The sequence below is a fragment of the Panicum virgatum genome, chromosome 1K (assembly GCF_016808335.1).
Source record: "Panicum virgatum strain AP13 chromosome 1K, P.virgatum_v5, whole genome shotgun sequence".
NCBI lineage: Eukaryota > Viridiplantae > Streptophyta > Magnoliopsida > Poales > Poaceae > Panicum > Panicum virgatum.
Window position 1 is genome coordinate 44,262,803 of NC_053136.1, and position 13,610 is coordinate 44,276,412.

Here is a 13,610-nt window from a genome sequence, read left to right on the forward strand (position 1 = left end):
AAATAAACTTCGTTTAGTACTCCATACATACATTCGTCTTTTTTTTTTTAAAAAAAATTCGGGATGGAACCAAACATGCGTGGCACGCGCTCGCTCCTCGGCGATTTGCCGAAGACGAGGACCGGACCAAACCAGGAACGCGCCACGACACGACGTCGCCCAGCGATGCCGCCGGGGCGCTCGGAGGAGCCGACAGGCAGACAGCGACTCGCCGGGTCAAGGCGGAGGCAGCGAGGTCCAACGTACGCAGCGGCGCGCGGCTGGCGTGGCGACGCTGTCCCGAGCGTGGACTAGTCGGCAGGCACTCGGCTCGGCTCGGCTCGGCGGCAGTTGCCGCGCGCGGTGGCAAATCGGATCGGCGGTCAGTCCGCCCCCGTCCCCGCACCAGCCTGCACAGCAGGGCGCGTACGCGCCCGCCCGCGGCTGACTTTGTCGCGTCCTCGGGGCTACGGAATCGCGACGTCGCTCGGATCGGAGTCGCAAGTGGCAATAACAATTCTCCCCCCGCCCCGCCCTCCCCGGCCGCTGCCGCCCCCGCGCTTATAAAACCCCGTCGCCCACCGTGTCACCTCACATTTCGGTAGCTAGCTAGCAGAGCTCGGGGGACGAGGCGACCTGTATCCATCCTAGCACATCGCAGCGCATCGATTAGGAGGATCTCGGAGGGAGGCAGCCGGACCCGATGACAATCGCAGCGGCGGTGACCGCGCCCACGACGGCGCCAGTGCACGTCGCGCCGCGCCACGCTGCGCCCGCGGTCCAGCCGCGCGCGCCGCCGCGCCGGGACCCGTCGCCGCTGAACCCGAACACGCCGGCGCAGGCGCTCCGCTCGGCGAGCTCCGCGCCCCCCTCGTCCTCGGCGGCGGCGGACGGAGCCAGGGCCCACATCGCCAACCTCGACAAGGTGCTCGGGAAGCCGCCGAGGCCCGCGAGCCACGCGGCGGCCAGGCAGGAGCAGCAGGAGCAGGACGGCGAGCAGGAGCCACTCAGCGTCCGCCACGGCCTGCTCAACGCGCTGAACCTCTCCTTCTTCGTGCCCATGCCCGGGATGCGGGCGCGCACGGCCGCCGACGAGCACATGTCGCCGCGCAGCCTCATGCACATGCAGCAGCTGCTCTCCGCCGACTCCCCGCGCGCGTCCCCGCGCTCCACCATCGCGCCGCGCTGGCGCAGCCTCCACGGGGAAGGCGGCTGGGCGGGGCTCCTCGACCCGCTCGACTCCGACCTCCGCCGCGAGCTCCTCCGCTACGGCGACTTCGTGCAGGCGGCCTACCAGGCCTTCCACTCGCTGCCCACGGCGTCGGCGAGGCACCGCGGGCTCATGCTCCCCGACCGCTCCTACCGCCCCACGCGCAGCCTCTTCGCCACCTCCGCGCTATCCATGCCGCCGTGGGCCAAGCGCCCCAACACGCCCGAGTGGCTCACGCAGCAGTCCAACTGGATCGGCTATGTCGCCGTGTGCGAGTCGGAGCGGGAGGTCGCCCGCATGGGCCGCCGCGACATCGCCATCGTGCTGCGCGGCACCGCCACCTGCCTCGAGTGGGCGGAGAACCTCCGCGCCTCGCTGGTGCCCCTCGACGGCAACAGCAGCGACGGCGCGGACGCCGGAGAGGAGGAGCCCAAGGTGGCGCGGGGCTTCCTCAGCCTCTACAAGACGGCCGGGGAGAAGGTCAAGAGCCTGTCCGAGGAGGTCATGGACGAGGTGCGCCGCCTTATGGACAAGTACAAGGGCGAGGAGCTCAGCATCACGGTCGTCGGCCACAGCCTCGGCGCCGCCCTGGCGCTCCTCGTCGCCGACGAGGTCGCCACCTCCATCCCCGACGCGCCGCCCGTCGCTGTGGTCTCCTTCGGCGGGCCCAAGGTGGGCAACGCCGCGTTCGTGGACAGGCTCGGCAGCAGCGGCAAGGTCAACGTCCTGCGCATCGTGAACGCCGGCGACGTGGTCACCAAGGTGCCCGGCGTGGCGCCGCGGCTGCCGCACAACAAGGGGCAGTACCAGCACGTCGGCGCGGAGCTCCGGATCGACAGCAAGAACTCGCCGTGCCTCCGCCCGGACGCGGGGCCCGCCTGCCGGCACGACCTGGAGGCGTACCTGCACCTCATCGACGGGTTCACGGGGACGGGGCGGCCCTTCCGGCACGACGCCCGCCGCAGCGTCATCCGGCTGCTGCAGATGCAGAGGGGGAACGTCAAGAAGGAGTACGTGAACCGCGCGCGCGAGCTCGGCGTCGACCCCTCCGCGCCGGCGGACGTCGGCCGGAGCGTGGTGTACGGCAGCTGCGCCGTCGCGAGCCCCTCCTCGTGACCGGATCAAATTACCGTCGGGCCATCTTGTAAATTTTGTAGGAGGAAGAAGAATTCTTTCGTTAGTGGCGGTTGCGTCAAGGGAAATATCTCTCATTTCCGCTCTCTTTTCTCCGATTACCAACTAGATTACCAATTACCATGCATGTACAGGAAAGACTAAGCAAGCGCAAGTGCGCAGATAAATCAATCCAGTGAAAACGTGACCTTGATGTTTTTCTTTGCCTCTTACCGATGTTAATTTCTCATTGGTTCAGTTTTTCTTTCTGAGAGAGACTGGCTCTCCTCTCCTCTGTACCCGAAGGCAAGTCGTAGGTAACTTGGAAATTTTCAACCCGTAGACGGCGTGTGAAAACTTACGGTTAATATCAACATCAGAGCATCAGCAAGGTCAAAATGTTTTAAAATCCTCTGATGCATCATGCTTGTGCAAGTTCTGACCATCGAGCTGCTACTATCCGGTAATTCACGCGTCTCTAGTTGCTAGTTGCAACGCTCCTGCTCATTGAGCAAAGCTGTTGCGGTCTTTCAGTACTAGTACTTGGCTTTGACAGTAAAAGTTTTTTTTTTAAACTAGACAGTAAAAGTTGATCGAGCAAGTTCTTATCCTGGGAGCTAGATTCCCACGTGTCTTATTGGACCTATGCGACCAGATGACGTTGAGTACTACTAGAAGACTAGCGGTAGTTGGCTAGTTGCAGTCACGAGCAGTATTTGCATTTTTAACTTTTCCCACATCACACTGCTTGCACCAAACACGCCTCAATTGTCCCCACTTCCAGAATGCGCAGCCCGCGGGGCCTCCTCGCCATCTCCGGCTACCTTGCCGGCCGCCATGCTCCGGCGGCCTCCGTATCCATTGCCGGCCACCACTCCCTCTTCTTTGCCCGCACCTTCCAAATCCTAGCCCAGCCGGAGCCCGTCCGCCTCCAGGAGCTCTCGGCACCCGACTCCGGTCTGTGACCTGGACCTAATCTGTCACCGTCTCCCCCTAAAAGCTCCGCCTATTTTTCAGAGTTGTTATAAAATTCCTTCCTTTGATTATTCTTGAATCTTGACCCGTGTCCCGGATCAGGGATCCTAGAGCTCAGGCTTGAGCGGCCGGAGGTCAAGAACGCCATCAATCGGGATGTGATGAGGAGGCTGCGGAGTGCCATAGAGAAGATTCAGGCCGACTCGATGGCGAAGGTTGCCCTGGTTGCGAGCTCAGTCCCAGGGGCTTTCTGCGCAGGCGCCGATCTCAAGGTCTGGAGTTCCTCGGTGAGCTGGGTTTAATCTTTTAGACACTGGAACACAATTTGAACAGGAGTTTCTGTTAGAATAGAAGACAAGTGGTGTAGGTGCATGTGCGAGTTATACATGATTAAAGAGTGGTTGTAAAATGCTGTCGGCAGATTTGACAGGTGAGCTTTGCGTTATGCTGTTGACATTTGACATTGATGTTTAGAAATAATTGTGTGAGTTGCTAGATTAATTGTTAAAAAGAAAAGGAATGGCTGGAGGGGAGTGGGGAAAGAGAGACTCATGGCTAAATAGCATATAGGGGAGTCGGTTTCTTGATTAGCATCTAACTATATGAGACAGACAAAGCAGTTGAGTGTTCTTAAAGACAACTTTCCAAAAAGAATGTGTTGAATGACAATTCTAGAAACTCTGGGGTCTATAGTTCTTAGTAAAGAAGAATACAGAGTGTGGTTTAAAGACGAATACATATAAATCATCAGATGGATGATTAGAAGATTCATGAATTTATTTAGAAGTTGAACTACTATCATTGCACAAATGATTATGCCATTGCTTGAGATATGATTCTGTATAATTTTAGTATGTATCAAATACAATAAATTCATATCATGATACTGTGAAAACTAATCTTGATATTTTTTCATTGTCTGCTCCCTCTTTTCAATATTTTGTTTATTTGATAGCTCCCTATGTTTCAAGCTACTCTTAACTTTAAGTGGCTGTTATCTGTTTCTAAGTTTTTAGATTATTTCTTATTTTCTGAATCATTTTTTTTGGTAAAATCCAATTATGACAATTTAACCATAACTTTGTCCCCTCAAAACAAAGGCTGTATGCTTTTGTTTCTTTAAGAATTTCTACTATATTTTTCTTTCCTCATAGCAGCTATAAAATAATTGCCATAAGCCTTTATAATGTAATAGACATCAGAATGCTGTTAAAACATCATGTTTACATATACTGCGATGACATTAATTTCTCAACCATTTTGTTTGACATCATAATTAATAAAGGAATACTTGCCTCCTTGCCCCTATCCCTTGTTTTTGACCTTTAGCTCAGTTCAAGAATTAAAAGGAAATCACTATCATGTATAGTTGAATAATGAAATCATGTGCTCAGAGCAATACTATTGTTAACAGGAAAGGAAGCTAATGAGCTCTTCTGAAGTTGGAGAGTATGCTAGATCCCTGAGGTCTATATTCTCGTCTTTTGAGGTTTGTATGAGGAACTGAAGTTTGACATGCCCTTTTGCATCTATAACATTAAATCGGCAAAATGAGCGATGTTAATCGTATGATACATATTTATACACATTCCGCACAGGATCTATTATTTTTCTTATCATTGGCATACTTATTCGATATTTATATGCTGTTCTTACAGGGCTTACAAATTACATTTTGTTTGAGCAGGCACTCCCTATTCCAACAATTGCTGTTATTGAAGGAGCTGCTTTGGGTGGTGGCCTAGAGTTGGCTCTTTCATGCGATCTCCGCATATGTGGTGTTGCCTTTATCTGGAGCATTACCAAATTTCGACCTTCTTGTGGGATAACTATTTCCTAGTGTTTTGAATATTTAAATGCATACCTACACTCTTATGTGCAGGGGAAAATGCAGTACTTGGAATGCCAGAAACAGGCCTTGCCATTATACCTGGGTACGTAATTATGTAACCTACATAGAGCATTACTTTCTAAAACAAATGGTTGAAGAACCTAGCAAGATGTTCTGAAACAAAATGCACTGACTTTGGGATTCCCAGTTTTTTATGCTTGCTCGTGAAGTAGCAAATTTAACCCCATCAGTGAATGTTGTTTTATCAAAAATGAACTGCTGTGCTCATATGGAGGCAACTGACCGCTTCCTATCCTGCAATGGAATGTAATTGCTGAGGATGACTAGGTCACCATTATACATGATGACTGGCCTTGTTGCTAACATAGGCTATTCTTCAACATGGTTGACAAAAAAATTTAACACAAAAGATGAGGAAATAAGTAACTTGCAGAAGTAGGCATCTACATCCATGTAATTGTATTGCAAATAATCAATTTGATACATTGATGTAGAAAAGGTGACACCGACAAGCATGACTTCGCATGCTGTATTTATTTTCCTATAACCAAAATGGATAGTGGTTTCTCTGTCATGATGGAACTTGCCCACTGCATGTTTTGACTTAGCAAGTGTACATGCATTTCTTATTATATAATGTTAAAAAGTGTACAAAACCTTTCTAACACGACCAAATAAATCATCTTGGTGAAAATAACCTCCATTTGCTGAACAATCAGAGCTGGAGGCACACAGCGCCTTCCTAGGATTGTGGGGAGGTCGAGGGCAAAGGAACTGATATTAACTGGCCGTAGATGTGATGCAGCTGAAGCTGTAATGATGGGTAAGGCTAGCTTAGCTACCTTTTTTTTTAGCCTGCTTACTTATTGGAACGATTCTTAAATGTGTTTGCATTGCAGGACTTGCAAACTATTGTGTTCCAGCAGGAGAGGCTTATCAAAAAGCTCTTGATATTGCCCGCGAGATAACTCAAAAGGTAAGAATCAATCTTATAGTGACTACTGAAGTCAAACTCAAAAAATAAGAATCAGTCTTATTGTGACTTCTAAAGTCTGAACACAGGAAGTTCTTCAGTTCACACTTCTGAAGTTCGGAATAAGCATTTACTTGGCTCACTATATATTACACCCTCCACCCCAGAATATAGCTACATTTAGACTTTTTCATAGTCAAACTTTTTTAGTTTTGACCAACAATATCACTAAAAATAAATTATTTGGAACAGAAGAGGTTACATGTTATAATTGTTGGTATCACGATAAATCTATGAACAGAAAACGTTTGACTTTAGAAAAGTCTAAATCCTAGCTATATTCTAGGATGGAGGGAGTAGACACTTGCGTGAACGAATTCATCAAAAACACAGTAAATGAAAAACTGCAGTAGTAATTTGATTGGGATCAGTTATCCAGCGCCCTGCACTGTAACCACTCTGAGTTTGGTTGTCTTCCTTGCAGGGTCCCCTGGGGATAAGAATGGCGAAGAAGGCTATAAACCAGGGGATGGAGGTCGCCGACATGTCCTCGGCATTGGCTGTTGAAGGGGGAGTGCTACGAGCAGCTGCTGCACACGCAGGATCGCCTTGAGGCCCTGGTTGCGTTTTCGGAGAAAAGGAAGCCTGTCTACAAGGGAAAGTAAAGTAGTGTCATGTCATGTTGCTGTTAGACCGTTGGGGCTCCTGTCCTGGTGGACGGAGTGTGTGTATGAACTGTAAGATAGGGAGAAACGTTGAACGGGCCCTGGATTGTATATGGAGGCTAGATGCCAGATGGCCTGTGCATCTGCATGAGCTGGCCGTGTCGCGCCGACGTCGACCGCGACGGCCGGCGCAGCGTCGAGGAGCTGCTGGACGTGATGAACGCCGGGGAGCTCAGGCTGGGCGCGGTGCTGCCCGCGCTTGAGGCCACCGCTGGGGGCGCGGTGGTCCGGTCGGCGCGGACGAGCTCGCCGGGGCACTCGGCGTCGTGGGCATCGCCAGCGCCGAGGACTGCGTGGCCATCGTCGCCAGAGCGGTGGAGCCTGCCGTCACGGCGCTCCACAGCTCGAGGTTGCCGCCGGGCCCCACAGTTCCCCGATAGTTGAAAACGGTCAATAACTTCCTCAGTTGAAAACGGTCAATAACTTCCTCAGATTATCCCCTTGTAACGGCGCATATGTATGTCTTGACCGCACAAATCTGATCGAACGGCCCCGAGGGATCCGAGGGGTGGACGGTATTTCATTTACCGTCCACCCCCGGACGTTATTTCGTTTGCTGACCCAGACATAGACATGGTCGGTGCCTCGCCAGGTGCGCCGTCGCTGCAGTCCACCGTGCCCGCGCTCATGACCACCCCTCCCGTCTGATGAAGGCGACGCGCGCCTGGACTGGATGAACGCCGGGGAGCTCGGGCTGGACGCGCTCGGCGCGAAGCTGCCGTCGGCGCTGCCCGCGCTCGAGGCCGCTGGGGGCAGCCGGGCGCGCTAGCTGGTCGGCATGGACGAGCTCGCCAGGGCGCTCGTCGTCACGGGCGTCGCCAGCGCCGACCGCCGAGGGCTGCGCGGCCATCGTCGTGCGCCATCACCATCAAGGAGTTCAGGCTCACGACCAACCTGCTCTAGATCGGGTTTGGAGATCTTGGCTGCCACACCTACGCGTGGCAGTTTGCTGCGTGCCCGCGACCGTGGTGTCCATCTATGCGCAGATACCGACAACGATCAAGCACATGCCATCAATGTTCCTCCGTGGACCGTGGCCCCGTGCCACGTGCAAGAAGAACACGCGACGCTTGCGAATCGTGAAGCCTACATACAGGCTGCAGCCATGGAACAGAGCAGTGGCCACGCGTCTGGTGGTCGTGGGAAGCTGGAGGTATGGCGCGGACGCGCGGCAGGGAACGGGTCGCGGCATCACGGACTCACGATGATGGAGGTGCCCCTGGACGTGGCGAACGCTAGGGCGCTCGTGCTCGGCGGTGCCGCTGCAGCGGTGAATAATGCAAATCGTAGCCACACGAATTCGATCCAACGGCCCGAGGGACTCCAGGGGTGGACGGTATTTCTTCATTCACCGTACGCAACCCCTGGACGTTGTATTCATCTGCCGACCCGGCCGTACGCAGGTCGATCCTTCGCCAGGCGCGCCGCAGCCGCAGCCGCAGTCCGCCGCGCGCGCCCGCGCTCATGACCACCCTTCCCGTCCTATGAGGGCGACGCGCCGACGGCCACCTCCTCTCCGTCGTAATCAGCGCACCGGAGCTCTTTGGGCATGATGCATGCATGAACGCCGGGAGCGCGGGCTCGGCTCGCTGCTGCGGCGGTGCGACCATGGCTGAAGCCGAGGTCCCATGGCGCGCCGGGAGCGGAAGGGCTAGCTACTACCCGTTGCACTCGGCCTCGTAGGCGCAGCCGCGAATGCGTCGCGAGTTGAGGAATCGGCTCAGGTGAAGCCGTGAAGGAGGAACCACCGTGGCAGTCAGTCACAGAACCAGCCGTCCCTGTAGTCCCGCACGCACACCGTACACGCGTTGGCCGCGTGTCCCCCCGCAGCCGCCGACGGTGTCTCCGTCAGTCGTCACCGGCCACAGGCTCCGCGGTGTGCTGGCCTTCCTCGACACATTTGCCCGGGCCGGGCGTCGACAAGTCCGTCGTTATGGAATGGCACGCCCGCTTGTTTGACTGCTTGGTGGAGCCAGGATTTAGAAGTTGGGTATTCCCATTTTCTAAACGAGTCCACGATCATCATTTTCCCATAACCGCTATAGAAGCTTTGTTGTACAGCCACACTATAATCGCCAGGGGCGGAGCCAGGCTGAAGGATTAGAGGGGGTTGAGCCAACGTGAGATTGTGTTTAGGGGGCTAAACACTGTTATTTGAATGCTAGACAAGGTGATGAAGCATGTAGGCTCCATGTGCAGCCGGCCAGTAGGGGGGCTGGAGAGCCCCCCGCGCTGGCTCCGCCGCTGATAATCACACAACACCCGCTACCCTCGTCGGAGATTGCTGACCCTGAGCCACGCCATCATAACATGGGGTAGGTTATAGTTCCACTTGTAATGCCATGAAATCTCAAATTTCTTTAATCAGTAGCAAAACACTTGCAGTTACAAATTAAAATTCTTGCATGGGGGGCAAGCAATCCATTCCACATTTCCACGCCCGTAAGCACTCCACGTTGCCAACCGAACCTCCTTTGTAACATACTTTGTAAGCACATCACATGCACCTATAATTACTAGTATTCAGAGAGAAGCAGATTAGCAGAACTGTGCACCTGCAGTTCATCGCTAGCACAGCGGCACCCCTGCTGGGTAGTTCTTGGATCGTAGGACTAAACTGCTGGGTACTTCCTATGTGCGCTATTGTTGGCCACCTAGTCAGCTTGCTAATTTCCATGGCCGCCTGCTTGCAACCTCACAGCAGCCGGGAGCTACAAAATGCGCGCGAGGGGACTAACCTCACAACAACAGGAGGTGGGAGTGGGGATTGGACTGTTGGCCTGGCTCATTTACTCGTATTAGAGGTGTCATTAGGCTGAGTTTTGGCTGAGAAAATAAAAAAAATAGATTCAACATAACATATACATATATGTATACTTAATGTACAAGTGATTTTTGAAGAAAAAAGTTGGATATTCCTGGGAATACCCAGGCACCAACGTAGCTCCGCCCATGCCATGGCTCATGGCCTGATGGCCATGGTTCGTCCGGTCCCGACGATCTCGGAGATGGCCGTGGTCTCCACCATGCGAGCATCGGGGCATGCCTCTCCGTGGTCTATTACTCCTCGACAGCCGCAACCGCATGCCCAGCGATGACCGCGCGGCGCCACGTTTTCTCATCCGTGACCGCCGACCGGAGATGAGAGAACCTCCTGCCTAAAGCAGCCGAGCCGAGCACGACGTAAAATGCAGCAGGTTCCTCAGCAGAACCTCCTGTCCGATTATTATAATATTCGATCCGTGCCGCTTGATCCATATCCGACGATGAACGATGCCCGTCGCGTCTCTCTCTCTCTCTCTGCCCATCTCCCGTGAGTCCGTGACACCTCGTCTTCACCCAGTCATCAGAGTCTCCCACGGCTCTTCCTCCTCACCCGCCGGCCGCCGCTCCACCTCCACTCCAGCATGCTCGGCCTCCGGCGCCTCCTCGCCGTCTCCGGCCACCTGAGCGGCTGCCGCGCGCCGGCGGTCTCCCCCGCCTCCGCGGCCTCCTCCCACAGCGCCTTCTTCGTCCGCGCCCTCCAAATCCTCGCCCAGCCGGGCCCCGTCCGCATCCACAAGCTCTCGGCGCCCGACGCTGGTCCGTGTCCGCGTGTGCTGACCCCCCATCCCGAGAAATTTTTTGCGTTTCCTTGTGGGGATCGTGTTTCCCAGCTGTGGTTAGTGGGCTGCAGGGATTGTGGAGCTGAGGCTGGAGCGGCCGGAGGCCAAGAACGCCATTGGGAAGGGGATGCTCCAGGGGCTGCGGAGCGCCATCGAGGAGGTGGAGGCCGACGCCACGGCCAAAGTCGTCTTGGTGGCCAGCTCCGTGCCCAAGGTTTTCTGCGCGGGCGCCGATCTCAAGGTACCAGTTGCATCTGCAGGCTCGAGTTTGCTTGTTAGTACTCTTCGTTTTGTGATTTGTGCTGGGACGGAGTATCTTTCGGTGGCAGCAATTGCTTACTGTTTGTTAAAATGCTGTAGCACATACGCGGTGCTCCTTGAATGTTTATTTGTCGGAGAGCTGCTTTATTTTGCCATAGTGACAAAAACAAATTTGGGGAACAATTCAATGTTGCGAGAAGCTGAGTTGTGATCCTAGGGGGAAAACTATGGCTGGTTGAGTAGTGAGAGCATATAGAGGAGTTCGTTTTCAAAATAATGTCAGTTAGTGATAAATTTAGGGGCAAAAAACAGAGTCAAGAGCAGGGGAGGGTCATACTCTATGTTCTATTAGGTACTTCAGTAGGATGATTGACGCTATGAACTATACAGTCACAGAACGGTACATTACAAGTAATGTAACTGTATTTGCTTCTTCGCGCACCATTTACAAGTTTGCTTCAGGAAGCAATTTTTCTTGACTTGCATATATTTGACCAACATAATTACAGAACTGAAAACATGCATCCCTTGTACAAAAAATGATGGAAGCAAATGATTTTACCGCCTCTCCTTAATGTTGACAGGAAAGGAGGTTAATGGGCCCTGCTGAAGTTTGGGACTTTGTTAATTCCTTAAGATCTACATTTTCATCCATTGAGGTTTGTTGCATAACAATAGTATGTTCTTCTATATGCTGTAGCTCTCAGTTTTAGAAAAAATAGTATATGAATCCTCCACATAGATGTTAATTCTTTGTCTAGTATGATTAGAACGTTACACCTTGAAAAATGTATAAGCAGGCATTGTCAATTCCTACAATTGCTGTTGTCGAAGGAGCTGCTTTCGGCGGCGGTTTAGAATTGGCTCTTTCATGCGATCTTCGTATATGTGGTAATGCTTTTACTCAGCAGCGATAAAATTTCATCTACATTAAGGAAGCAAGGCTTTCTTCCTTTCTTTCAAGCACATATGAATGCATTTCTTTTTTCCAAAATCTTACCAGGGAAGGACGCAAAATTCAGCTTGCCAGAGACTGGCCTCGCTATTATTCCTGGGTAAATGGCACTTCACAGTTGTAAGCAAATCTATATATTTTGTTGATATTTGTTTTATATGGTGCTGGAGTAGTTATAGCCTGGTGAATTGAATTTAACTAGCAGTACTAGCTAGCCAAACCTCTTCTTGTCAAGAATTCAAAGCTGAAAAATTTCTTCATCTAAAAAAGTTGAAACATTGCGAAATGTAATTATTTTATTAAAAGGAAAAGTCTGTTGTGTTCCTCATTGTACTTGAAACATTGCAATTGCATGGCCATATGGGGAGAATTTATCGAATGCACTTTCAGAGCTCTTTTGGAGGTCCAGTTGTAAATGAATATTATGCTTCATCTGTTAGCATCCATTTGCTTCAAATGTAGAGCTGGGGGTACACAGCGCCTTCCTAGAATTGTTGGAAGGTCCAAAGCAAAGGAGCTAATATTCACTGGTCGTAGATTCGATGCAGCGGAAGCTGTAACTATGGGTAAATCCAGTTGCTTTGACTTTCGTCCTGTGCATTGAGTTCTTGTTTCTAGGGATAGGCTTTAATCATTCTTGCTTTTTGGAAAAATCAAGCTCTGACATGTGTATTTACATGGCAGGAGTAGTAAACTACTGTGTTCCTGCTGGCGAAGCTTATCAAAAAGCACTTGAACTTGCACAGGAGATAAATCAGAAAGTAAGGTCCCACTGGAATAATTATGTGCTTCAATTGACCAAAATAGATCAATTTTGCTATCTGAGAATTCCCAGCAATACAGATACAGTACTCAGTTATCTACTTGCGTTGAGTAGTTTGTTTGAATTAATTCCTGATAGATCATTGCCCCATCCTTCTTGAAGTTCTAAGCATTTAGTCTTTTGTTTCAGGGCCCGTTAGCGATAAAAATGGCCAAGAAGGCCATCAATCAAGGGGCAGAGGTAGACATGACCTCGGCATTGGCTATTGAAGAAGAATGCTACGAGCAAGTCCTGCAGACTCAGGATCGTCTTGAAGGCCTAGCTGCATTTGCGGAGAAAAGGAAACCTGTATACACCGGAAAGTAGGGATTTGGTCGTGTAGATGATCTTAGATTCATATTAATGAAGTCAAACTAACATGTCATCTCAAATAGTAGTGGCATGAGCATGATGCGTCCACATTCATGTCTGCAAATTTCAGAAAAAAAAATAATAAAGACGCATCTCATCATCCGTCATGCTGACTGTTTCGAAATGAATTTGGCTTCAGCATTGGACTTTAGATAGATGGATATCTGATAGTGATAGTGATAGTGATATGGAATCCAGTCCATTTTTCCTACGTATCCGGAGGGAACTGGATTTGGGTCCAGTGCTCTAAAACAAGCCTAAAACCCTGCCGTGAAGTTTTCCAAATACCATCGAGTTAGTTGCTTATAAGTCTGCAATATAGTTTCTCCAATCCTCCCCCTACATACTCTAGTTTAATTTTTCGTTTTCTCTATTTATAAAAAGTTGAAACAATTGAAACTCTTTCTCACCAAAATTGGACCTACCATACCACTTACGGAGGCCCCACTTGTCAGGCCAAAAGGTTGGACGAAAGGGAGAGGGAGATTGGTTTCGTCAATATTTTCCACCAAAATTCTAATATTTTTTACACCAGCGATTTTTTATACCCATCTCTTGTACCCGCGCATTACTTTCCTTTAGCACACATTTTACTTTCCTTTGCACATGATTCACGCATAGTTCGCGTCGTTATTTGTTTTGGAAGGATAATAATTGACATCATTGTTTATGAAAGGAAAAAAAGATGTGTATTATTTTTGAAAGGAAAATAAATAACATCGTTACTTGATGGAAGAAAAATTAAATACGTGCCTGTGGTACGTAGATCTCTGCTAGTCATCAATCTA

General features: G+C 51.1%; 2 protein-coding genes and 1 pseudogene across 3 annotated transcripts; all 3 read left to right on the plus strand.

The window, feature by feature from the left end:
* The first annotated feature begins 565 nt into the window (after positions 1 to 565).
* LOC120711356 (phospholipase A1-Ibeta2, chloroplastic-like) lies at positions 566 to 2,523 on the plus strand. The gene has a single exon (XM_039996851.1). It carries the CDS (start codon positions 683 to 685, stop codon positions 2,303 to 2,305), a length of 1,623 nt encoding a protein of 540 aa, XP_039852785.1. The 5' UTR covers positions 566 to 682; the 3' UTR covers positions 2,306 to 2,523.
* Positions 2,524 to 3,014: 491 nt separating this feature from the next.
* Positions 3,015 to 6,915, plus strand: LOC120711368 (annotated as a pseudogene). Its single transcript, XR_005690247.1, has 8 exons — positions 3,015 to 3,259; positions 3,380 to 3,549; positions 4,692 to 4,766; positions 4,965 to 5,055; positions 5,160 to 5,211; positions 5,849 to 5,952; positions 6,029 to 6,105; positions 6,587 to 6,915. The product of XR_005690247.1 is annotated as a probable enoyl-CoA hydratase 2, mitochondrial (transcript).
* Positions 6,916 to 10,148: 3,233 nt separating this feature from the next.
* Positions 10,149 to 12,929, plus strand: LOC120711377 (probable enoyl-CoA hydratase 2, mitochondrial). Its single transcript, XM_039996871.1, has 8 exons — positions 10,149 to 10,409; positions 10,504 to 10,673; positions 11,278 to 11,352; positions 11,494 to 11,584; positions 11,697 to 11,748; positions 12,111 to 12,214; positions 12,333 to 12,409; positions 12,601 to 12,929. Exons 1-8 carry the CDS (start codon positions 10,235 to 10,237, stop codon positions 12,775 to 12,777), a joined length of 921 nt encoding a protein of 306 aa, XP_039852805.1. The 5' UTR covers positions 10,149 to 10,234; the 3' UTR covers positions 12,778 to 12,929.
* Positions 12,930 to 13,610: the final 681 nt, after the last annotated feature.